Source organism: Aquarana catesbeiana, linkage group LG08 (genome assembly GCF_042186555.1).
Source record: "Aquarana catesbeiana isolate 2022-GZ linkage group LG08, ASM4218655v1, whole genome shotgun sequence".
In the NCBI taxonomy this organism is placed as follows: Eukaryota; Metazoa; Chordata; class Amphibia; order Anura; family Ranidae; genus Aquarana; species Aquarana catesbeiana.
This window is the reverse complement of record NC_133331.1, coordinates 273,805,804-273,833,400: the sequence shown is the minus strand read 5'-3', so window position 1 is coordinate 273,833,400 and position 27,597 is coordinate 273,805,804. Positions and strand designations below refer to the sequence as shown.

The 27,597-nt window shown below is 40.0% G+C and overlaps 1 protein-coding gene across 1 annotated transcript in view; it reads left to right on the top strand.

Annotated features, from left to right (window-relative positions):
• Nucleotides 1-2,062: 2,062 nt before the first annotated feature.
• Nucleotides 2,063-27,597, top strand: part of CARNS1 (carnosine synthase 1) — a 40,871-nt gene continuing 15,336 nt past the window's right edge. The window contains exons 1-3 of the mRNA XM_073597286.1: nucleotides 2,063-2,195; nucleotides 21,981-21,996; nucleotides 26,883-27,141. Of these exons, the coding sequence (XP_073453387.1) occupies nucleotides 21,994-21,996; nucleotides 26,883-27,141 (262 nt within the window). The 5' untranslated portion in view covers nucleotides 2,063-2,195; nucleotides 21,981-21,993. The remainder of the gene's footprint in view (nucleotides 2,196-21,980; nucleotides 21,997-26,882; nucleotides 27,142-27,597) is intronic.

The following is a 27,597-nucleotide window of genomic DNA, read 5'->3' as shown; positions in this document are numbered from 1 at the left end:
GAGAGGCTATCAGCTGACCCAGGGAAGAGGTGTAGATTGAAAATAAAAGAGGCCCAAGAACAGAACCTTGGGGGACCCCGACGGAGAAGGGAAGAGGAGTGGAGGAAGTAGAATTGTAAGTGACACTGAAGGTGCATTGGGATAGGTAGGATGAGAGCCACTGAAGAGCACAGTCACAGAGACCGAGGGAGTAAAGTTTTTTGAGGAGGAGGGGGTGGTCAACCGTGTCAAAGGCAGCTGAAAGGTCCAGAAGTAGGAGTACAGAATCATGTCCATTGGTTTTTGCAGATAGCAGATCATTTGTGATTTTTAAAAGAGCAGTTTCTGTGGAGTGTTGAGGGCGAAATCCAGATTGGAGGGGATCAAGAAGGTTATTCTTAATAAGGTGGTCACTCAGTTGGTTGTAAACCAGGCGTTCAAGGAGTTTATAGGAAAAGGGGAGCAAGGAGATAGGGCATAGGTTGGTAGGGTCCAAGGATGGCTATTTAAGTAGGGGGGTGACCAGTGCATGTTTTAGAGCATTGGGGAAGATGCCAGAGGTGAGGGAGAGATTGAAGATGTGGGTAAGAGAGTGTAGGAGGGAGTCAGAGGGCAACCGTAGCATTTGAGAGGGAATGGGGTCCAGGGGACAGGTGGTTAGGTGGGCGATAGAAAGGAGTTTAGCAACTTTGTCTGTAGTAGCAGATTTGAATAAGGGGAGTGTCAGTTGTACCTGTTGACATGGGGTCTTAAGTGGGGGAGATACCTGTAGAGTGGAGATTTCATCACAGATTGTATCAATCTTGTTTTTGAAGTGACTAGCAATCTCCTGGGCAGTGAGTGAGTCCGTGGGTGGAGGCTGTGGAGGACGAAGTAGAGAGTTGAAGGTAGAGAAGGGTTTACGGGGACTGGATGAGAAGGCGTTAATAAGAGTTGTAAAATAGATCTGCTTGGCATTGTGGAGGAAAGAATAGTATTTTTGGAGGGCAGATTTGTATTGGTTGAAGTCTTTGAGAGACTAATGCCCCGTACACACGGTCGGATTTTCCGACGGAAAATGTGTGATAGGACCTTGTTGTCGGAAATTCCTACCGTGTGTAGGCTCCATCACACATTTTCCATCGGATTTTCCGACACACAAAGTTTGAGAGCAGGATATAAAATTTTCCGACAACAAAATCCGTTGTCGGAAATTCCGATCGTGTGTACACAAATCCGACGGACAAAGTGCCACGCATGTTTAGAATAAATAAAGAGATGAAAGCTATTGGCCACTGAACCGTTTATAGTCCCGACATACATGTTTTACTTCACCGCGTTCAGAATGATCGGATTTTCCGACAACTTTGTGTGACCATGTGTATGCAAGACAAGTTTGAGCCAACATCCGTCGGAAAAAATCCTAGGATTTTGTTGTCGGAATGTCCGAACAAAGTCTGACCGTGTGTACGGGGCATTAGTCTTGTGCCACAGACGCTCAAGAGCGCGACTACGTTTTTTGAGACCATTTTGCACCATTGGTGCTTTGTCATTAGGTAGGTCACTCTGTCCAATTCTGAAACCAGCATCATTCAAGCTTCTGACTATAAGAAGGCAAAGGTAGGCAGATTTTTTTTTAGGTTTGCAGGTATAAGAGGTTAATATACAAGGCAACATTTTACCCCTACATGTCCATAGTTTCTCTGTAATGAAGCAAGAAAAACACACAAAATATAGTTTCCGTACGCTGTGTGTAATTCCTGCATATGCTCTACAATTAATGTGGAGTTAATTTTACAACACAGTTGTAGTAAGGTACTATATATGTACTACTATAAAGAGTAAGGGTGACCCCTGCTAATGAGAGGCAGTTGTCAAAACTAGAAGCATAAGAATGAGTAGTGTGGTTTTGAATGCTGCCTTGTTCACTAACAGCTGAGTGTGTATTTTGTACAGAAATAGCAGAAAGAGCAGGACACAGCACTGGGTGTAATGGAATAAGTTGCCAATATCACATCAGAGTGATTGACGGGCACTGCTGTGATGTTGACCCACTGATATGGGTCTGGCTGAGTGACAGCTGGGAGCAGCTCAAGTAAAGCCTAGCAGGGAGGGGGAAGGCGAGGGGGGAGAGTAGGATTTAAAGAGACGCCCTAATCCCTCAGAGCTCTCTGTGTGCTGGTCTGTCTCGTGAGGTCCTTCTTTACCTGTCGTTCCTTCTGCGAGGACATTTAGAGGTGAGAATTGATCTTTCTAGACATAATGCACCCTTGACCCTCAATGTACAATGAAAAAGGCAATCACAGGAGCTTTTTAAATCAAATATGCCTACATTGCTTATTTTACCCTCTGCTTCTTTTTTTAGAATACAATATATAGGCAGATCTTGTACCAAGAACAAGTGGTTAGAGATCTCTCCATGTTCTTCTAGATGATGAAATGATGAGGGCCTTTTGCAACTTTTTTTTCCCAACTTCGTTTGTCAGTGATGCATGTGTGGTTCTATGTGGACTTTTATTCAGTTATGAGCAATTCTGCTGGTACTTGTTACCACTCGACAATTAACTCCTATGTAGCCTATCGCAAGTGGTGCTTGGACTAGTTGCATCACTAGCAGACATACCTTGGTGGCCCGTGGGCTTGCAATAATTGGGCAAGTTTTTCATTAAATTTGAAAAGAGAGCTGTATGTTTGTGTTACAATCACAACATCTCAGAAAACGACTAAATGTTTCTGTTTTAGGCATATACAGTGAATTTTTTTTTTTTGTTATAAAAAAAAAATGTCAAACATGTTGATAACTGGTGCTGATAAATCATTACTTATAAATGCTCATTGTTGCTGCTTGTTATATTACAACATCTATAAATCTATAGCGATACTCAAATGGCTCGAATTTGTAAACTAAATTTACATTACCCTAGATTAGATTATCTTAATTTGAAGCATGGGAAAAGGAAGGATTGTTTTTTTTAATATGTGGAATATTTAGTGATGTCTTAAGCTGGTTGTACCACTAGCATTAACCCAATTGTCTATAGCTGGCTCTAGATTGTTTTTGTGATTTTTAGTAAGTGATGTTGTTACATACCCTCTAAACTGCAAATTTAAGAGCCCAGTGCCATTTTATCATGGATTTGTGTGGTAGAGTTGGAGCTAGTAAAATGGAGGGACAACTATGGCAGAGTAGAAGGTCGTGTAAAGAAGGAATGGGTTCAAATAGGGCCACACTTATTGTAACCTGAGATCAACATACATAATTTGTTTCTTATTAGGTATCCTTGCAGTGGCCATTTGAGCTACTTTTTTATAATTATTTTTATTGTTTTGGTTTTAATTTATAATAACACTGTGTTCAGCCAAAGCATCTTGGTGTTGATTTGAGTAAATATTATTGTATTATTATTATTACAATAATAATTATACATTTATTAACTAGCTTAAAAGCAACGGTAATCTACAAAGTGCTGTAATTCTTAAGAACCGTTTAGCTTTTAGTATACTGTAGTCTGATCTGGTAAGAAATGATTGGAGATTGCTGTGAATTTCTCAGTACTGTATTGTTTTGCCACATAGGGTCTCAGATAGTGCTACATTTCATAAAGCCATAGTTGCAATATTGCTGTGGTATTAGCATCTGCTGAGAGTTGCATTTACATTTTTGCATAATAGTAAAGAACTAATATAATATTTCAATTGTAAGTACATGAGCCATGATTTGTCTGTTAGGAGATGCAGTTACCGCACCATCTATTCTCTGGAAGGATAAAGCGGGTTTTATATATTTGGAAGACGAGTGAAATCAAAGATAACAGTCTTGAGTTCACCCAATGTCTGATCTTGGGGTCACAGACAAATATTTGACAAGATTAAAACTGCTAAAAATTGTGAATTTAACAGTAAGGATCTCAAGCCTAGAGATGAAATATTTTAAGCATGACCAAACCTACTTTGAAACATAGGCAGCTGTCCCTAGTATAAGAACAGAGAGTGTTGGGTCATCCGATTGGAGTATAATTGAAGCTATAAGTACGGTTTACACTATGGGTGTCTTTATAAAATATCTGTATAGCAATCTACCCAGCAAAAGTGCCTGTGCAAAATAAATTATTAGGTTATTTCCTGTAATGTTAAATGTTTTTCATTTATTTAAAATTGAAATACTGCCATCGGCCACTAGATGGCACTAGGTATCATACAAAAACAGTTCCCTCTAGTGGCCAAATATGATATAGTTCTTTTTTATTCCCTCGTTCACACCAATGCGATTTGACAGTTCCAAATCGCATGACAAGTCATGGCCCATTGCCGGCAATGGGACTGTTCAAATCATGGCGACTCATGTCGCAGCAACTTTGAAAAAGGTTTGTGCACCTCTTTTTGTTCATTTCATTGCGACTTGCATAGACTTCTGTTGACCCCTCCGGAAGATTTACCCTGACCAGGCCATTTTTTGCGATACGGCACTGCATTATTTTAACTCACAATTGAGCAGTCGTGTGACACTGTACCCAAATAAAATTTATCTCCTTTTTTTCCCCACAAATAAAGCTTTCTTTTGGTGCATTTTTTATTTTTTGCGCTATAAACAAAAAACAAACATTTTCAATTTTGAAAAATATATATTTTTCACTTTCTGCTCTAAAACATATCCAATAAAAAAAATGCAAAAATCTAATTTCTTCACCAGTTTAGGTCAATATGTATTCTGCTACATATTTTTGGTAAAAAAAAAAAAAGAAAAACCCCAAAAGGCGTATATTGATTGGTTTGCACAAAAGTTACAGCGTCTAAAAACTATGGGATATATTTATGAAATTTTTATTTTTTTAATTTTTTTTTACTAGTAATGGCGGAAATCAGCGGCTTGTAGCGGGACTGCGATATTGTGATGGACAAATCGGACACAAACTGGCACTTTTGACACTTTTTGGGAACCAGTGACACTAATACAGTGATCAGTGCTAAAAACATGCACTGTCACTGTGCTAATGACACTGGCTGGGAAGGGGTTAACATCAGGGGCGATCAAAGGGTTAACTGTGTGCCTAGCTGGTGTTTCAGTGTAGTGGGGGAGGTGCTTTTACTAGTGGAAGGTATGGATTGGTGTTCCCGCTTTACAGGAACACAGGATCCATGCCTTCTGTACTCACAGAACAGCAATCTGCCTTGTTTACATAAGCAGATTACCGTTCTGCCTGTGTACAGAACGATCAGCGGGTGTCGGCAGGCATCGGGTCCACGGGAGCCGCTGATCAGCTCCCGCTGTGTAGATTTACAGCGGGAGCAAACCCCCACTGGCACGCACTGGCGCCTGATACCCAGACGTGCAGGATCACTTATATATACAGGTGATCCTATGCAGCGCAGGCGCCCTGTAGCAGTAAACGTGCTATAGGGTGGTCGGCAAAAGGTTAAATGAAGTCGCAAGCCGCAATGAAATCAGTGGTGCAAATCACACTGATCTGCGGCTTTGAAATCGCACTGAAGTAGTGCGATTGCAAAGCTTTACTGGTGTGAACCAGGGCTTAATCCAATAAAAACATTTGAGCAACACCGTTAAGTAGCCTAATGAAATAGCGAACTGTTATGCAGTTTTTTATTAATACACCCCCTAGAGAAGATCGTCTCAGTGAATGCAAATGCCCAAAGTATTTATTAGGAGGACTAGACCTGCAGACCACCATTTTAGAAATCAGTAACAAAAGGCATAGGCCAATACAATGCTCAGCCTACACAGGAACATTTTGTAAGTGTGGAGGAAATAGGATTGTGCAGAAAGCAGGAATAGACCAGCAAGCTTTCAGGGAGTGTCAGTGATTTTCCTGTTGGAAATAATGGCAGGTTTTTGGAGGCTGCTGCAGGTAAATGCACGCACCTATAGGTTTATATCTGCAGCCATTTTGGATTTTCTTTAAAATAGTTTTAAACCCTTACATATACCCAATGATGTGACTGGCCTCAGGTGATACACAGAAATGAAACAAATCAATTCCTCCTACATAAGTTGTACCTGTTTGTCTGCAGCCCTCTCACCTCTACATATAAAAATTGATGCGCTCTAATAAATGGTCAATCAGTGGGCATCTAAAACACTGTGCTAAATACAAATGTGCAAAAAATGGAAAAATACCATTGTGCAAAATCATTATCAATAAATAAATAAATTACTGACAAGTGCAAATAGATGTTGAAGTTCCCTAACGATTACTTAGTGTTAATAAATGCAAAAATTCCCCATAGTGCTAGGTAGCAGAAAAAAGTAATAAATAATAAATGCCAATCTAATGAATATATACTGGCTGCCAATGAAATGCAATCATAAGATAAAAATTCAGCGGAGATAAATTAGTTCAGAATATAAGTGTGATTAGCCCAGCAGTTCATTCCTTATTAGAATAAAGTGATTTGACTTCTGTGGTAATTGTTGTTCATGATTTTTTCTACATCCCGCTTCAGCCACAATAGTGTTGGTAGTTTGGTTCTCAACACAGGATGATTTATGAAAAGCAAACAAAGAAATAGATCATTTCGTGATGAACTAGAAGAAAGTACACAAGCAAACAGCACAGAGATACACTTACGTGCGCCCGGTTTAGTTAAGGCATACAAGCATGCAGATCGCAGTCAGCCGCTGTGGACGAGGTTTATCAAAAAAGCAGTGCCTTGAAAAAGTATTCATATCCCTTGAAATTTTCCAGATTTTGTCATGTTACAACCAAAAAGATAAATGTATTTTATTGGGATTTTATGTGATAGACCAACACAAAGTGGCACATAATTGTGAAGTGGAAGGAAAATGATAAATGGTTTTCCAGATTTTTTTTACAAATAAATATCTGAAAAGTGTGGCGTGCATTTGTATTCAGCCCCCTTTACTTTGATACTCCTAACTAAAATCTAGTGGAACCAATTGATTTCAGAAGTGACCTAATTAGTAAACAGAGTCCACCTGTGTGTGATTTATTCTCAGTATAAATACAGCTATTCTGTGAAGCCCTCAGAGGTTAGTTAGAAAACCTTAGTGAACAAACAGCATCACAAAAGCCAAGGAACACACCAGACAGGTCAGGGATAACGTTATGGAGAAGTTTAAAGCAGGGCTACCTTATAAAAAAAAATATCCCAAGCTTTGAACATCTCACGGAGCACTGTTCAATCCATCATCCGAAAATGGAAAAAGTATGGCACAACTGCAAACCTACCAAGACATGGCCATCCACCTAAACTGACAGGCCAGGCAAGGAGAGCATTAATCAGGAAAGCAGCCAAGAGGCCCATGGTAACTCTGGAGGAGCTGCAAAGATCCACAGCTCAGGTGGGACAATCTGTCTACAGGACAACTATTAGTCGTGCACTCTACAAATCTGGCCTTTATGGAAGAGTGGCAAGAGGAAAGCCATTGTTAAAAGAAAGCCAAATTCCCATTTGCAGTTAGCGAGGAGCCATGTGGGGGACACAGCAAACATATGGAAGAAGGTGCTTTGCTCAGATGAGACCAAAATTTAACTTTTTGGCCTAAAAGAAAAACGTTATGTGTGGTGGAAAACTAACACTGCACATCACCCTGAACACACCATCCTCACTGTGAAACATGGCGGGGGGCAGCATCATGTTGTGGAGATGTTTTTCTTCAGTAGGGACAGGGAAGCTGGTCAAAGTTGATGGGAAGATAGAAGGAGCCAAATACAGAGCAATCTTAGAATAAAACCGCGTAATGCCGCGTACACACGCGTACACACGATCAGTTTTCTTGTCGGAAAAAGATGTAATGGCTTTTCTGACGGAATTCCGCTCAAGTTTGCCTTGCATATACACGGTCATGCAAAAGTTTGCTGAAATTACGACCGTCAAGAACACAGTGACATACAACACTACGATGAGCCAAGAAAATGACGTTCAAATGCTTCCAAACATGCGTAGGGATTTTGTGCGTTGGAATTGCCACAGGCGATCACATTTTCAGATAGGAACTTTTCCTGACTGAAAAATTGAGAGTATGCTCTCAATCTTTTGCTGGCTGAAATTCCGCCAGCAAAAAATGATGGAGCATACACACGGTCACATTTTCCGACGAAAAACTCTCATCTGTCTTTTGCGGGCCGAAATTCTGACCGTGTGTACGCGTCATTAGAGTCTGCAAAAGGCTTGAGACTGGGGTGGAGGTTCACCTTCCAGCAGGACAACAACCCTAAACATACAGCCAGAGCTACAATGGAATAGTTTAGATCAAAGCATATTCATGTGTTAGAATGACCCAGTCAAATTTCAGACCTAGATCCAAATGAGAATCTGTGGAAAGACTTGAAAATTGCTGTTCACAGACGCTCTCCACCCGAACTGAGAGAGCTTGAGCTATTTCTCAAAGAAGAATGGGCAAAAATGTCACTCTCTAGATATGCAAAGCTGGTAGAAACATCCCCAAAAAGACTTGCAGCTGTAATTGCAGCGAAAGGAGGTTCTACAAAGTATTGACTCGGGGGGGCTGAATACAAATGCACGCCACACTTTTCACATACTTATTTGTAAAAAAAAATTGAAAACCATTTATCATTTTTCTCCAACTTCACAATTTTGTGCCACTTTGTGTTGGTCTATCACAAAAAAATCCAAATAAAATAAAAAATTTTGGTGGTAACATGACAAAATGTGGAAAATTTCAAGGGGTATGAATACTTTTTCAAGGCACTGTAAGTTGATTTCTAAAGCATGCACAAGGTCGAAAGTAACTATGAAAGGCAATAGGGCCACAAATCATAAAAGAAGTACAAGATAATATTCTTTTGGGAACAGTTAAAGACAAACACAAATTGCAGGATTTATGGTATTGCATGTGTCACTATCTATTGCTGATTACCTACTAATTTCAGGTGACAGAATGAGTAAATCACTTTCTTGGCATTTGTGACGTTTGTTTTAATTTATGAGAGATATGTAATTTTCATCCCAGCTAGCAGTTCTAACTAGATGATTTCTCGAATTCATTGCACGGTGAGATGATGATTCAGGCAGTAGACCATTTTCAAGAAGTCACACATACCATATTAATTCACACATACTGTAACAGTTCAACTGCAGAACACTCCTCCCATGCAAATGTAACACCCACTCAGCTACTGATATCAAAGAGAGTTGAAGTGTTCACCAAAGATTATTTGACAAAATCCTAGGCAAAACTCACAAAACACAGTTTAAGTGAAACTATGGATAAAAAAAAAAATAAAAAAAATAACATATGCCATGATGCAGTCTGTTGCTAGCAGGATTCATTTTCTTTCAGTCCCCTGAAACATAATTTTATAATCTCTTCATTCTTCCAGTAGATCTGTTATTTTCCTACTTCCTGTAATAGGGTGACAACGCTGATGCCAACGAGCACTGTCACCCTGTGGACAGGGTTGTCTTGGATGGATATATAGTTTTAAACTGACTTTAAAGTTTAAATAAACGCTCTTATACTTTGCAGTAATAAGACAAAAATCTGCAAAAAAAAAAAAATCTGTGTTGAAGGCTCAAAAATAAAAGATTTTTTTTAAAACATTTTCATGCTATGACTCTCCCTACCTGCCAAAGATGGTGCCATCGGCAAATGTGATCTGCTATGACATCAGCTTAAAAAGACCATTGAGAACTGACATACTGAGTGTTATCACAAGAGGCATGCCTTGAATGTAGTATGCACTGCCCATGCACTTTTAGGCTAAATATTACTGAATCTACAAATAATATCAGGTTGCTTTCTCCTGTGAAGAGGGCAAGCGCTAGCTGAAATATTATTTGTAGATTTATTTTATATGGGATAATTGGAGGTATATCCAGTTCAGCAAGACAGCTATTGATATAACATATAGAGCAGCCTTTCTCAACTCCAGAGGAACCCCTACATTTTTTTTTTTTAGGTCTTGCTTGGAGAACCCCCTACTAAAACCAATTCAAAAGGGATCAATGGGAAAACTCCCCTTACATTGGTGTTCTGTAGGAACGATGCAGCCCTAACATTGGTGTTCAGAGTGCCACCCTTACAGACAGCTAAAAAAGATCACTGAGACATGCTGCTGGCTCTGTTAAGTGGCAGGACCAGCATTGCCTACAGGCAAGGTAGGTGCCGGCCTAGAGCGCACATCAGTCGGGGGCGCTGGTAGTGTCTCCTCCTCAATGGCCAACTGTGCAGGTTAGGGACAGCTTGAGAAGGAAAGGGGACTTCATATCACTCCGAACACAGTGCAGACTGAAATGGCTGCTGGAGGGAGGATTTTTTTACCCCCCTTTCTCCAGCTGCGGGACTGGATCTCCTCTGCCTTTGCGTCTTGTTGTGTGGGCGGGATGGGGATGCGGCCAGCTTTGGAGATCCCGCCCGCCTGATCTGCCTGCCGCCTGCACGCTCACATGTGTGAACCGCCCGCCTAAACCACCTGCCCTCTGCCTACATGTCTGAACCGTCCCCTCAACTGGCACTCGGAGGGAGATGTTAGATGACCAGGAGCAAGTGTGTGCTGAGGTAAGGTCAGCTGACTGTACCTAATCACCAGAGCACTAGGGGAATGGGACTGCAGCAGGCTGGAAGTGAGGAAGGGGTTAACATTGCCCTGTCCACCGATGCAAGTGGGGAATGGAGGGAGTCAGTGGCAGTGAAAGTTACCCCTCCAAACCCCCACCTTGCATTGTCCTCATGGCAGTAACATTTTAACCCACCTCCCCCTTGGGCTACCCGCGATTGCTCCCAGGAGGGATAGAACGGAGATCTGTCAATGTAAACAGACAGATCTCCATTCTGTCAGGGGTGAGGAGAGCAATCTGTTGTTCCTAATGCTTAGGAACAACAATCGGTCTCCTCCCCCAGGCAGTACCATATTTATTATAGCAAAAAGTACAAAATATTGCTTTTTTTATCAAAATTATCGCTCTTTTTTTTGTTTATAGCACAAAAAATAAAAATTGCAGAGGTGATCAAATACCACTAAAAGAAAGCTCTATTTTTGGGAAAAAAAGGACCTCAAATTTTATTTGGGTACAACGTCGCACAACCGGGCAATTGTCAGTTAAAGCGACGCAGTGCCGTATCGCAAAAAATGGCCTGGTCAGGAAGGGGGTAAATTCTTTCGGTGCTGAAGTGGTTAAATTCTGTGACACGTATTCAATATGTCCTGTGAGTGGTGTGTCACACATTTCACAGAGCCTACATTCTGAACTACGAGATGTTGAGAGGAGGAGTTTCAGGAGATGGAGTCAGTATATAGGAATCGCTGCTTGCAGGCAGCAAGGTACCATGGGATATGTACTGCTTGGAAAATAAACAGTTAACAGCAGAGCAGATGCTGCAACACATGCACAGAATCCAGATTGTTGTGGAAAGAGATGGCCAGCAGACAGGCAGTGCTCATAACATCAGATGAGATATTTCAAGTAAGCTTTTATTGGATTGTCAAATACAGTGCTGTGCAGACGTTTTAGGCAGGTGTGAAGAAACGTTGTATTGTAAGAATACTTTCAAGAATACATGTTTTTAAAGGAGAAGTCCAGCTTTTTAGACTGGGCTTCTCCTCTGAGTCACAGGAGTGCAATTCGTTTTGCACTTCTGTGACCCGTTTTCAGCAAAGAGCGGTCTGAAGTCTGCTCTCCACTGACGTCACTGCTATAAGTCGAGGCACCACATCATCCCGACTTCAGAAGTCTGGATCCACCAGGTGCCTTGACTGATGAGTATCAGAGCAGGAGAGATGCTGACTGACAGGCTGCATCCACCTAGGTAAGTATGAATATATATATATATATATATTAAAAAAAACTTCTCTTTTAATTGTTTATTTTTATCAATTTACAAGATGCAAAGTGAGCGAAAAGAAGAAAATCTAAATCAAATCAATATTTGGTGTGACCATTCTTTGGCTTCAAACCAGCATTAATTCTTACACTTGCACACTTTTTACACTTGCACAAAGTCAGGGATTTTGTAGGATTAAAGTGAGGTGTGTGATTAATCAATTAAACCAAGCAGGTGCTAATGATTATCAATTTTATATGTAGGTTGAAACACAGGCATTAACTGAAACAGAAACAGCTGTGTAGGAGGCTTAAAACTGGGTAAGGAACAGCCAAACTCTACTGCTAAGGTTAGATTGTGGAAGACAGTTTCATGTTACAGGTCATGCACCATGGCAAGACTAAGCACAGCAACAAGACACAAGATAGGTATACTGTATCAGCGAGATCTCTCCAAGGTATAGATTTTAAAGCAGACTGGGGTTTCAAGATGTGCTGTTCAAGCTCTTTTGAGCAAGGACAAAGAAACAAGCAATACTGAGAACCATAGATAGAAAGGCACATCATACTTACTTCCAGTAGATGTCCCAACAGTGCCATCCGAACAGAACTGGTGAAAACCAGTCAGACCCAGGTACACCCATCTTCTGTCTGGAGAAGTCTGGTCAGAAGTGGTCTTCATGGAGGAATTATGGCCAAAAAGCTATACCTCCAACATAGAAACAAGGCTAAGCGATTCAACTACGCACGAAAACATAGGAACTGGGGTGCAGAAAAATGGCAGCAGGTGCTGTGGACTGATGAGTCAAAATTTTAAATACTTGGCTGTAGGAGGTAATTTGTTGGCAGTAGGGCTGGAGAGTGGTAAAATAATGAGTGTCTGCAGGCAACAGTGAAGCATGGTGGAGGTTCCTTGCAAGTTTGGGGGTGCATTTCTGCAAATGGAGTTGGAGATCTGGTAAGGATCAATGGTGTTCTCAATGCTAAGAAATACGGGCAGATACTTATCCATCATACCATACCATCAGGGAGGCGTGTGATTGGCCCCAAATATATTCTGCAGCAGGACAAGGACCCCAAACATACAGCCAATGTCATTAAGAACTAGCTTCAGCATTAAGAAGAACAAGGAGTCTTGGAAGTAGTGGATGGCCCCCATAGAACCCTGATCTCAACATCATTGAATCTGTCTGCGATTATATGAAGAGACAGAAGGATTTGAGGTAGCCTACATCAACAACAGATCTACACATGGTTAGTTCTCCAAGATGTTTGGAAAAACCTACCTGCAAAGTTCCTTCAAAAACTGTGTGCAAGTGTACCTAGAAGAATTGATGCTGTTTTGAAGGCAAAGGGTGGTCACATCAAATATTGATTTTATTTGGATTTCTGTTCATTTACTTTCCATTTTGTTAATTGATAAAAATAAACTATTAACACTTCTATTTAATTTTAAATTTTCAGCAGTTTTCACACCTGCCTAAAACTTTTGTACAATAGCGTATAACTATTGTTTGTATTGCTAATACAATGCTGATGCTATAAAATGAAAGTGTATGCAGTGAACTTATTGGTTACCATTTATTGAACATGTGTAACCCCAGCTTTCTTTTGCTTAAAAATGCTACATTGGTTAGTTTTTTTTTTTTTTTTTTTTTAGAAAAAAACTTTTGCTAACACTTTTAAATTAGTAACTGCCACTTTTGCTGGACAGCTTAGCTTGTTAAGGGAAGTAGGAATTGATTTACTGACAAACAGGTAATAAAACTTCAGGGTGGGCTCGGAAAATGAAAAACTGCTGTGATAATGCTATTGACTGACTGCGTCATATATGAAAGCAAAGATAACCATTTTTCCAAAGACACATTCAGGGGGCAGAGTACAAATGCAATAAAAGAGTGGATGACAACAAGGGGTATTTGTAATTTTTATTCTAGACCAACAGTCAAATACTATCATTACTGCTTGAGTCACACGTTCTAAGAGAGAAAGAGGCCATATGAGCCTTAAAAGTGCTATTAAAGTCTTAGTCTTGTTTTTTTTTTTTAATAACATACATGTTATACTTACCTGCTCTGTGCAGTGGTTTTGCACAGAGCAGCATGGCTCCTCCTCTTCTCGGGTCACCTGCCAGCGCTCCTGGCCCCTCTCTTCTGCCAAGTGCACCCAAGCAGGCTCGCTCCTGAACCGCAGGATCAAAGGTTGACAACACTAGACAGAAAGGGACATTTTCATGTTAAGTTGTGGGATGAATTTGGGGTCAGGCACTACAACTAGTAAAGTCAGAAACAGAGAAATGAGAATTAAAACACAATACTTTATATGTTGTCAGAGAGGGAAGATGGGATGAGCACTGTGGCTGCCCGTCTGATCATAGAAGCTAGATATAAAGGATATCTGAACAAAATAAGGAAAGCAGAATTTAGGCAGGGAAATAAAAAGAGTTGAAAGAAAGTGAGAGAATGATATACATGTGTTGTGTACAAATGGGAAAAATGTAAGTGATTTAAGAGAGATATTTGTGTATGTGTGTGTGAATGCTGGAACCTTTAGTTCTATCTCTTGTGTGTGTCATGTACGCAGATGTGCCCCCTTCCTTTGTGCTCTCATGAAAGAATGTGGCTGGGATGAGAGGTCAGTTATAAGCTGGAAGGACACCATGCCAATTCCATTTTTTTAGACAAAAAAATTATAACAAAATGTGTCGAGTTAACGAATCTTATGATAAACAATGGGATCACAATTATTTTTTTAATCTGTTTTCCAGACATGGTAAAATGAAGGTTACATTTAACCGTGTATTACACAAATTGAATATCCTTTGATAGTGGAAACAGTGCATTTAAAAAAGGGAAATTAAGTAAAATTAAGTAATAATGAGTATTCATTTCTAATATGAGTTTAACAATTTTATTAATAATATAGATATATTGAAACTGGTTTAGACAACCTTTGGTTGGAAATGAAATCCAGGTTATTGGGGAAATTTGTAAAAATGGGATTAGTTTACATTAAGATAACAATTTTGTAATTTTACATTTATACAATAAGCCCTTATTGAGAGGAAAAAAGATTAAGATGAGGTTGTTATTTGGAATAAAGCTGCCATAATATTTAACAAAGCCAAGATGGATGGGATACATAAGAAGTTCTTCTACAAAAATGAAATTTTAAGGTTTTTGATAATAACTTGATGTGTGGTCCATGATGTGAGAGTAATAATAAATAAAATTTAAATATAACAGACCCATCACATCAAGTCCACACACCCTGTTAGGATAGATGCCACCTGCAGCCAGTTGTTTTATAGTTTTGATGCTTTCTGGTCCATCATACAGATTCTTGGTCCTTTTGTTTTTATTCATTTTTATTTTTGAAATCCAAAGCAGAATGTGTGGATTGTGAAATGATGTGCCCCTTTTTCTTGTAAGTACAGTGGTATAAGCAGAAGAATATTTTGGATTTATGGACATCTCTCCATGACGGCAGGGTATTGTTATCATTTGTTATAATATTGCCAGGAAAAAGTTGTCTTTTTGAAACATGAAACTGGAGTTCTTACACAAACAGCGTAATAGAAAACAAGCCATTGTAATATATATATATATATTTATGCAAGCTGGACCCAGTAATATCAGAGCTGTAGCTTTATGCAAAGGTGCTATTAGACAAAGTTAGATATTGTTTTGGTTAAACACTTAATTTTTAATGGTCTGACATTCTGCGCAGCAAATATACAGCTAACTAAATGTTTGTCTAATGAAAGGTTTAAAATATGAGTTTATTTATGTACAAATCTAACAATGAAAAATGCGTACATTTGAATCCAGCCACCTTATTTCCTGTATTGGAGGAGGCTGGAGACAAAGGAAGCCACATATGTTAAATTGATGGTATAGGAATCAGCTGCTGTGAGCCCAGTGCGGGACACACTCCCTGAAGACCCAGATATTTAATTTTTTGTAGATTTGAGTATGCAGTTTATCACCCAGAAGGATACTCTGCATTCAAAGTCATTGGATCCTTTTTCCCCAGCTCAAGAAGCAGAGCTCCATGTTTTAGCAAAGCCTGTGAGCTATAAAAAGAGTGTATATTTATATAGATAATCGAGATATCGAGAGCTTTTGGTTCCATTTGAAGGGCCAGAAGTTTGTTTTTACTTCAGAAGGTAAACCAATCAAGCATGCCAAGTTAATCTGATTGGCTGTTAATAATTGCAATATTAATGTGATACCTACGTAATCATGTGTATAAAAACCTTCAACTGCGTCATAATAAAGCAGAACAGTTATTTGGAAAGATGCTGAGCGTATCTTTTGTGTCTGTTCCCTACTGCAGTAGTTATTATTATTTTGGAACCACTAATCAATATGAGGATAGGAGTTGCCTATCAACAAATTGTCCAAGTCAGGAGCGACAATTTTGAAAAAAACACAATATTTTGTACTTTTTGCTATAATAAATATCTCCATTTTTTTTTTTTAAAGCAAATTTTTTCTCAGGTTTGGCCGCTATGAATTCCTCTACATATTTTTGGTAAAAAAAAAAAATCGCAATAACCGTATATTGACTGGTTTGCGCAAAAGTTATAGCGTCTACAAAATAGGGGATAGATTTATAACATTTTTATTATTTTTTTTTTTTTTTACTAGTAATGGCAGCGATCTGCAATTTTTATCGGAACTGCGACATTATTGCGGACACATCGGACACTTTTGACACATTTTTGGGACCATTGGCATTTATACAGCGATCAGTGCTATAAAAAAAATGCACTGATTACTGTAAAAATATCACTGGCAGGGAAGGGGTTAACACTAGGGGTGATCAAGGGGTTAACTGTGTTCCCTAGTGTGTGTTCCTAACTGTAGGGGGAGGGGACTGACCTAGAGGAAATTACATATCGTGGTTCCTAGCTATTAGGAACTCACGATCTGTCTCTCCTTACAGAACAGGGATTTGTGTTTTTACACACACGCGTCCCTGTTCTGCCTCTCATGCCCACGATCGCTCGCGGCCGGCAGTTATCGCGACCATCTGCCATGAGCATCAGCACCCCAGTAGTGCAGCGGGGGCGCGCGCCTGCTATCCTGCTTAAAGGAGCCGACGTATAGCTACGACAGATCGCGGGATCGTGCCGACCTGCCGCAGCATAATGACACCGGCTGGTCGGCAATCAGTTAACGTGAAACAATAAAAATGAAATATTCCTTTAAATATCGTGCCTGGGGGGTGTCTATAGTATGCCTGTAAAGTGGCACAGTTTTCCCATGTTTAGAACAGTACCACAGCAAAATGACATTTCTAAAGGAAAAAAAGTCATTTAAAACTGATCGCGGCTGTAATGAATTGTCAGGTCTCGGCAATATAGATAAAACTCATTACAAAAATGGCATGCCCCCCCAGTCTATTACCAGGCCCTTTGGGTCTGGTATGAATATTAAGGGGAACCCTAAACCAAACATTTAAAAAAAAATAGTGTGGGGGTCCTCCCAAAATCATACCAGGCCCTTCAGGGCTGGTATGGATTTTAAGGGGAACCCTGCACCAAATTTAAAAAAAAATGGCATAGGGGTCCCCCCCAAAATCCATACCAGACCTGAGGGTCTGGTATGGCTTTTAAGGGGAACCCTGCGCCAAAATTGAAAAAAAAATGGTGTAGGGGTCCCCCCAAAATACATACCAGACCCTTATCCGAGCACACAGTCTGGCAGGCCGCAGGAAAAGAGGGGGGGCAAGAGAGCGCCCCCCCCTGAACCATACCAGGCCACATGCCCTCAACATGGGGAGGATGCTTTTGGGTCCCCAAAGCACCTTGTCTCCATGTTGATGGGAACAAAGTCTTCATCCCCACAACTCCTGCCAGGGTGGTTGTGGGGGTCTGTGGGTGTGGGTCTTATTGGAATCTGGAAGCCCCCTTTAACAAGGGGACCCCCAGATCCTGCCCCCCCATGTGAATTGGTAACGGGTACATTGTACCCCTACCATTTCACAAAAAATGTGTCAAAAATAGTAAAAAAGACAGGAGACACTTTGGGACAAGTCCTTTATTAAAAAACTTTAACCAGAGGGACTTGTAGAAGTCCTACGTCATATTTTCCCTTGGCCCAGAGAATATCAAGTATTTGAGCAATACAGAACACATGTACACAGAAGACTTTTGACCCTTTAGAACCACTTTATTGATGCAACTGCTGTCATCAATGAGCAGGAGATAAATACACAAAGAGATTTAAACAACGTTATCCCATCTGAATCCAGTCCACATTTCTGGAAAAGAAACCTGCAGACCCTCTCGTATCTGCATAAAGCTGGCCATACACTGTTAGTTTTTTTTTTCTGTTCAGCCAGGGGACCGAAAAAAAAACTAGCAGGTTCCTCCATCTACACAAACAAGGTAGATGGCGGAATCTTCCCCCACCGAGAATTGTATTCTCACAGCTGGACCAGCAGCTGTCAGAATACACTGATCAATGGCTGCAGACCAAAATCGAGCAAATAAACATCCAGAAAAAAACACGCATCAATGGAAAGAGCACCAGACCAGGATAAGAAAGACTAAATCCATTTATTGGTTTACACTAAAAAACAGCTAACGCATTTCAGAGGTCAGTAAACAACTCCCCCTTCATCAGGGCTACAACAAATACAACAAATATGTGTGCATGTGCACATGTATGGGGTTGATTTACTAAAACTGGAGGGTGCAAAATCTGGTGCACCTCTGCATAGAAACCAATCAGCTTCCAGTTTTTTTTGTCAACCATTCATTTAATAAGCTGAAGTTAGAAGCTGATTGGCTACAGTGCACAGCTGCATCAGATTTTGCACTCTCCAATTTTAGTAAATCAACCTCTGTGTGTATTTATGTATGCACGTGTATGTACTCGTATATAGCCCTGATTGTTGTGAGCCAGTGAGCTCTCCAAAGGTTTTTGTCCATTCACTACATTTTATGAACTCACACCAAAGTCTCAGTGCTTCTAGGGTGTTTTTTTCTTCATTGGATCAAATGAACAACAGCTGTTAAGCAGGGATTGCCACACACTGATCATTGTCAAACAGGTCTAATTTCAATCAGTATGTGGCTAGCTTTAGCCTTGCTGGTTCAACAGCCAGCTAGTTTACAGCATTGTGCTCATAGCAGAAGAACAAGAAACCTAAACTTTGTTTGCATACTATACTGTCTTATAGCTGGACTATAAAATTTACAATATTATAATTCAATTCTAATCATGTTGAAGGAAAAAGTTACAACAGTAATATATACGTAATATATATGTATTAAATTAGATATCATCGCCAAAGTCTTCTGGATAACGTTAAAACAACATTTTTACTAAACAAAATAAAATATATGTTAAACAAGAACATACTCTGACCTTTTTTTCAATGTGTGCACTTATTTGGTCCCTAGACTTTTTCAAAAGTTATGTTGCAAAGAAAGCTACCTTGTTTAACTGCTTTAAAACCGATGTACTATATGATCCAGCTTTTTTCCTTATTAAGTATAAGCAACTCCTGGTTATATGAAAGTTCCAGATCCTACGAGGCCTATTTATGGAGTGTTATAAGCTTCCAAATGACCCCCTGTTAGAAGCTTTACAACACTCCATATATAGGCTTCACAGGATCTGGAATTTTTACATAACCATGAGTTTCCAGTGGATATCAGTTGCCTCCATCTCAACTGTGAATCCTCACTACTTGCATCTGATGGGAACAAGTGCATGTAGCTGTTATATATTATATGGCACTGTACATCGTATGTAAAAGGTGAGCACATTTTTTTTCTTTCACTCTCTCTCTTTTTAACCAGCACGTGTGCTCCCAGATACAGTATAGCCCCTACCTGGATATGTTTTTTTGGAACCAATGGAACTGTGTTTTTTACGAGGTGCTGCTCCACCACCTTGTCTGGATTATTTTATGTGGAAATTCTTTGCGCTCTAAAGGAGATCTTCTCTTGCATCGGAAATATGCTATTGCAGAGCCTGACTGCCAGAAATTGGATTTTTTTTCACCAATTTTATTAAATCATATCTCCTGCAAACAAAAGAGTAGGTGGTGTAGCAGCTATACATGTTATGAAAGTGGAGTTCATTTAGGCAGCTCTAGGTCATATTGCCTATTGTTCGAAAAATTGCTGTGATTCTAAAGTCTGTTGAGTGTTTCTCTTTCTTCTGCAAAATTTCTGCTACAGTTAAAGCACAATCATTTTTTTTCTATTTTTTCTTGGTGCAGGGCTACTGACTTCTAAAACAAAAACGTAATAATGTGGAAATGAACTTTAAAACCTTTATCAAATAAATTATAATAGAACTCCAGACCTGACAGGACATAAGATAATTTGAAAACAGTTGGTAGAGGCTACTGCACTTTCAAACCCACCTATGAACCAGACTGTGGCCCTTGTAGTTCTAATATTGCATGTAATAGAAATGTTAAAGATTAGCTAGCAGTTAGTGTTGATGGGGGAATCATGCAGTTGTCTTACTTTCCACCCTTGGTGGAAAGAAAGAAAATTGCATAATCTATTTCCTACCTATGTTTGAACTTACAAATAATTTACACAATTTTATCATAGAACTACAATTTGTGTGATGCATAAAAAATCGGAACTGTTTGTTACATGTAGTAGCATAATACTTACAGTGGGTCGTACTTACCTGATTATAAAGGACACAGTTTTAGTGATGATAATATAAGAAACCGTAGCTGCAGTATTTTATCCATGGTTAAAATCCCGGTCATTTTTTGCTGCCTGTGTTGGGAAGACTTCTTTCCTCGAGGCGTAACAGGAAGTAAGAAACAATTTGTACAAAAAAGAGGAATTTGTTTGTCAGATTCATGTTGCTGAAATAGCTGTAACCAGTGGAACAGTTATCCTTGTCTCTTATTTTTTTGACAACTTTGACAAATCACTTTCCTGTCTCTGTGATAATGGTCGCCTAGATTAATTGAGAGGGAACATAGACAGCACTAAAAATCGGATGGGTCCTAATCTTTCCTGACTCTATCCAAAAGTAAAAAAAAGCATAGCATAGACCTTGGCACAATTAAAATTCACAAAATTTGGGCACATATTTTCACATCTGGTGGTCATGTCCATTAGCTCAAACATTTTGGAAGGGAATATTTAAAATTGCAACTAAACTGCTTGGGAAAACAATTCCTTTTGCATCCAGCAACTGCCCTTCTTAACTTGAAACCTAAATTTATAACGCATACCCAATTTAAATTGTTAGTGCAACTCTTCACGGCAACTAAACAGACTTTAGCAAAGGCTTGGAGATCACCAACATTAGTTATAAACGAAGCAAAAGCTAAGATGAATTATTTTATGACCCATGCCAAGATGATAGCTATTGAAATGGACACGATCCCTAGATTTGAAGCGAATGGCAGCCTTGGATTACATATACCATGCCAACCCTTAACAATAATGTGCTACTGCCATGGTAGCTCTAACAATAAGACATAAGTTTTAAACTATTTTAGCTCTAGTTGTAGCGGTGGCTCTCGGCCTGGCCTCGCGGACTTCTTTACTTTTTCTTTCAATCCCTTTTTCCTACTATTCTTCTTTTCCATTGTTTTCTGTGTACTACCCTCTTTTATGAATTTGAATCTCCAATCTTTATCTAGATAATAATCTTTTTTGTTGTCTAGAAATAAAACAAGGCAATTGTTTTTGTAGAATTTACAATATATTTTTTAAATCTCTTAATTCTAAATGGAAATAGTATCCACATTTTTTTTTCTTCTCTCTTTTTTTTCATTATAAATTATCTTGTTCTATTTTACTATAAATGATTTTACTTTTGTATAAATGCAAACGAGCTTCCTCACATCTAATGTATGATATTCACTCTATGTTAATTGTGCATAATCTTTTTACTTAATAAAATACTTTTGACAAGGAAAAACTCAAACTTGAGATGTCTTCTGTAGAATCATAATGGAAGTAGGCAAATGATTTATACTTTTTGCAAAGTTGACCAATACCTGATCTCATTAGGGGCAAATTACGATTTATGGTTTTAATTATGCAATCAACGAACAGCATGGTCTGCAGTTAATAGTACCAAGTATCTAATAAGGGCAACCTAGGTTTATTGATTTGTATAAGTTGATGAAAATGTGAAAAATAATTAATTTTAAGTGTCCGATTTTCATTATTGGAATTGAATCTCAAATATATTTTCAATAACAAGGTTCTGTATGTAATGTAACATTAACTGTAATGTGTGTTTGTTTTTCAGGACAAGACCAGCAATGGTAAGTAGAGTATAATGCCTAATCGTCCTATGCCTGTCTTACTTTGTCCGACTCTTTCTCACACTTGTCAGCTTGTGTTTGCTTTCCTCTATCTGTCGTCTCTCTCTTAAGCTGATTATCTGGTAATGTTACTGTGTCATCTTCTTCGACATAAATACTTCTCAGAAAGGGGCATGTCCTATGTCATTGAAAGGCAATGTTGAATGTGCCTGTTCTTCCAAATACAGTGAAAACAGGTGTCAGTGCTCTGTGACATTATTCTTCTAAAGTGCTTCCAATCAAACTGAGCTAAATCTATAAACAGGGTATAAAAGCACTGAGATTTGCCCGAATGTCATTCCTAAGCACTCCAGAAATCACTGAAATATGTGCTGAGTTTTTTTAACTCCCCAGTTTCATCAGCGCAATACATGCAGTCTCTCTAACATGTTGGTGGTTCACATTTAAAGGGAAGAGACAGAGCTCAGAGTTGCAGTTCGTATATCAGTTTGTTCTTAAAAGTCTAGTCAAGTAAAAACATTCTAGCTTTGAGTAGAGTGGGGTTAGATTAAAACTACACTATATTACTAAAAGTATTGGGATGCCTGCCTTTACATGCACATGAATTGTAATGGCATCCCAGTCTTAGTCCCCGTTGGGTTTAATATTGAGTTGGCCCACCCTTTGCAGCTATAACAGCTTCAGCTCTTCTGGAAAGGCTGTCCACAAGGTTTGGGAGTGTGTCTATGGGAATGTTTGAACATTCTTCCAGGAGCGCATATGTGAGATCAGGCATTGATGTGGACGAGAAGGTCTGCTCGCAGTCTCTGCTCTAATTCATCCCAAAGGTGTTCTATCAGGTTGAGGTCAGGACTCTGTGCAGGCCAGTCAAGTTCCTCCACCCCAAACTCGCTCATCCACATCTTTATGGACCTTGTTTGTGCACTGGTGCGTAGTCATGTTGGAACAGGAAGGGGCCATCCCCAAACTGTTTCCACAAATTTGGGAGCCTGAAATTGTCCAAAATATCTTGGTATGCTGATCCCTTAAGAGTTCCCTTCACTGGAACTAAAGGGCCAAGCCCAGCCCCTGAAAAAAATGACACCACACCACAATCCCCCGTCCACCAATTCATTTGGACTAGCACACAAAGCAAGGTCCATAAACACATGAATGAGCGAGTTTGGGGTGGAGGAACTTGACTGGCCTGCACAGAGGCCTCACCTCAACCCCTAAGAACACCTTTTAGATGAATTAGAGTGGAGACTACGAGCCAGGCCTTCTCATCCACATTAGGGCCTGACCTCACAAATGCACTTCTAGAAGAATGGTCAAACATTTCCATAGACACACTCCTGAGTCTTGAGGCAAATGGGGGGAATATGGAACTTTTCGGGTGCATGGACACATAAATACACAGAGGAATATTTTATATAAAAATTTGTTACAAAGTGACAAAAAAAATTTAGATTAAAAGCATACTGTACAGTCAAATAATGTCATTCATCACACATGTTATTCAACATGTTTCTCCTCTTCAGGCTTCTTCAGGAAAATGCGTGGTGATACTACTGGCAAAATAAACAAATATAAATCAAAACATAATCACACAAACATTGTTATATCCACATAATTTGTTTACTATACCTGTGTGACAATAAAGGCTACGTCTACCTATTGAAAAATAGTTTCCCAAAACAGGATCCCTACCTCCAAGTGATGAAGAGGCAAGGAGGTGTTGTAACGAATGTAAATATGAGATGTCCAGGAGTGCAAACGTGTATCCACCAGGTGGGGCCAAAGCCCAACAGCTGGACTTCCCACAGAGAAGAGCATAGAACCGCAATGATTTTAATATGGATCTAGATGCAATAAGAAAACACATCATAATACATTTTCCAAAAGAGTTCTAGTATTTTTTCTATTATATGATACTACAAGCTTAAGTTCCTGTGTTTGTCAAATTAATCAGTAATGAGCACTCACTTCTTAAATCTGTGTTGAAAGACATACAGGGAGTCTGTATGTCAACAAGATGGCAGCCAAGGGGTCTAATAAAGGTGCACGCACATCACAGTCACATAAGTTGAACAAACTTGCCTGCAATAAAATCGCTTACTGAATTCAAGGCAATGAATTCTAAACCTTGTGGGCAGCCTTTTAAGAAGAGCTGAAGCTGTTATAGCTGCAAAGGCACTCAATATTGAACTCTACAGACTAAGACTGAGATGCCATTTCTCACCAGCCCTCTTGGTTGTTCCTGATCCTCCTGGAGACTTGCCCGTTTGTGTTCTCCGGCTGTCCTCTCCTTGCTCCCACTGCCTCCTGGCCAAGACACCTCCATGGTCCCGTCCGTACACGAGGTCAGGCGCAAGGTCACCCCCCAGACTGGGGAGCTCCCTCAAACGTCACAACAGCCTAACACCCAAACTCTCCTCCCCAGCTAGGCTGACCCAGAATATTTGAGGGGGGCCTGCACCCTGCCAACCCAAGTTGGAGATTGGTCAGGGCCCTCAGAATACTCCAGGCAGCTCCACCTTATTTCCCCTCCCACCTTTTTGAAGGTTCCAGTACATTCTAAAAAAAGAGGGGAGGTCTCAGTGATGCTGTCTGTGAGTCATCCAGCTCTCCCTGGATCTCTGCCTAACCCAGGAAAAACACAGACAAGCTTGGCTGCCTGCCAGTGGCATCACTAGGGGGTGGCTATTGAGGCTGGAGCCCAGAATCTGGGGCCCATACCCCCGTGACCAGGGATAGCCCTACCGTGAGAGTGTTGCGGGCTGCCTGACACAGCGCTGTCCCACACAGCCACGGCACTCTCAGTCTGCACTCTGTGCTTCACTGCCAGCCAGGGCCAGGAGATCAGTGTGTGTGAGTCTCCTCCCTTGCTCCGCCCATAGCATAGAGTCGGGAGGAATTTTTTCACATGAGCTCCTGAGCAGGTGACTGCTGACCATGGGGGAGGGGGGAAACTATATACACCAGCCTCTCTGTATATGCACCAGCCACTCTGTATACACCAGCCTGTCTGTATATACACCAGTCTCTCTGTATATACACCAGTCTCTCTGTATATACTAGCCTCTCTGTATATGCACCAGCCTTTCTGTATATGCACCAGCCTCTCTGTATACACTAGCCTCTCTGTATATACACCAGCCTCTCTGTATATACACTGACCTCTCTGTTTATACACCAGCCTCTCTGTATATACACCAGCCTCTCTCTATATATACACCAGCCTCTCTGTATACACCAGCCACTCTGTATACCCAGCCTCTCTGTATATACACCAGCCTCTCTGTATATACACCTGCCTCTCTGTATATACACCAGCCTCTCTGTATACAAAAACATATTTGGGGGGGCACACCCTACAATGCGTTTAAATTCAAGATGGTGCTGCTATAAGACCTACACACAGTACAAAACATATTCCAGCGCACACATTCAAGAATTACATTTCCTGCAGGGCTAGTTAAAAACACCTGAACATATTAAAAAAATACAGGGGTTTGGTCACACTATATGGTCATATAGTGCTAAGCCCACTTACTGCGACAAAGTACCCCGAATTAGTGGGTCCTACTCTAGTAATAGAATGAAAGATCCTTTGTCTCAACCATGGGAGCTGAACTCCTCTATGTGAGAGAACTGAAGGGGATACATCCTATACACTGGTGGCCACTAAATAAAAGGTAATGAGGAGGGGGAGGGGTGCTCCAGCCCAAAAAACCTGGTCAAGGTCTATTACAATATACAAAAACATATTTGGGGGGCACACCCTACAATGCGTTTAGATTCAAGATGGTGCTGCTATAAGACCTACAAACAGTACAAAACATATTACAGCACACACATTCAAGAATGATATTTCCAGCAAGGCTAGTTAAAAACACCTAAACATATTCAAAAAATACAGGGGTTTGGTCACACTATATGGTCATATAGTGCTAAGCCCACTTACTGCGACAAAGTACCCCAAATTAGTGGGTCCTACTCTAGTAATAGAATGGAAGATCCTTTGTCTCAACCATGGGAGCTGAACTCCTCTATGTGGGAGAACTGAAGGGGATACATCCTATGCACTGGTGGCCACTAAATAAGAGGTAATGAGGAGGGGGAGGGGTACTCCAGCCCAAAAAACCTGGTCAAGGTCTCTGTATACACTAGCCTCTCTGTGTATACACCTACTCTCCGTATACCCCGCATCTCTGTATATACACCAGACTCTCTGTATATACACCAGCGTCTCTGTATACACCAGCCTCTCTGTATACCCCAGCCTCTCTGTATACACTAGTCTCTATGTATACACTAGCCTGTCTTCTATATACCCTAACCTTTCTGTATGTAACAATCCACATCTGGTGGCAGGTGACGTGGCAAGCTCTCTGCAGACCCTGAAGTAAGGGGGAGGCTCTCTGAGGACCCAGATGTAATGAGGGGGGCTTTGGGGACCCTGATGTAATGATACTATATAATGTTTTTTATATATATATATATATATATATATATATATATATATATATATATATACACACACACACAAACACACACGCGTATATTATATACATGTGTATGCCCGCCCAAGTGTATGACTTTCTTTACTTTGCTGCTCTGGGCTCTAGCCCCAGATCTTTTGTAGACCTAGCAACGCCCCTGCTGCCAGCCAAGCCTGCACAAATGTACCTATTTTTAAACACACAAAAACTATCTACACGTCTAGCACTAGAGGATGCTACACAAGTAACATGTGCTTCCATTATTGACCATAAACTAGATTTCCAAAAGTTGCTTACCAGTTGAATGTTTTATTTGCTTTGGTTACTGGGCTTCTGAGATTGTTAAACCGTCTTGGTAAAATAAAACTGTTTTTGTTCTGTTGTGTTTTTTAATTATTTCAGCTGTCACTTGATCAACTTATACTGGATCACCCCATGTACTCCAAAGATGGAGACATAAATAAGGGGTGGGCTCCAGGAGTTGCTCCTGATGGTCCACCATGGGAAAAAGGCTCATCTGCCAATTCACAAGACCTGAAGAATAGCAGCAATGGAATGGACCATCAACCAAATGTCACTGAGTGGTATAAGGAGCTACAGAGAATTCTTATTAATGCAGGATTGCCAGAGACCGAAGACAGGACCAAGCAACCACGCACAGGTATGTTAAATCATTTTCAGGACAAGTTTAGTCAAACAGAATGACCTAACTAACAACAAAAATAGCATGACGAACAAATATCTGAGCTCTGGGCTCAATTGTAGAAAAAGTAATAAAAAAGTAATAATTATCTCACCTAGCTATCACCTTGTACTACTAGAAATCTACACGCAGATGTTAACTTTGAAAGCATACCATTAGGCTGAAAATGGAGGTCTGGTAAGTTTTTCAAAATAAAATTGGAAATATAGCCTCAGGTTTTAATAGACTGGTTCTGTTAAAATGAATACATTTTGCAGCTGGAACTGCCATAGTTACATATGGGTCAATTCACTAAGAGTTAAGTAACAGCTAATAAACTAGTAAAATACGGTAACAATTGTGCAAGTGTTCAATTCATTAAAAATGTTGCGTTAAATAGCAAATGTGTTATTTAGTTTATATAGTTATTCAATT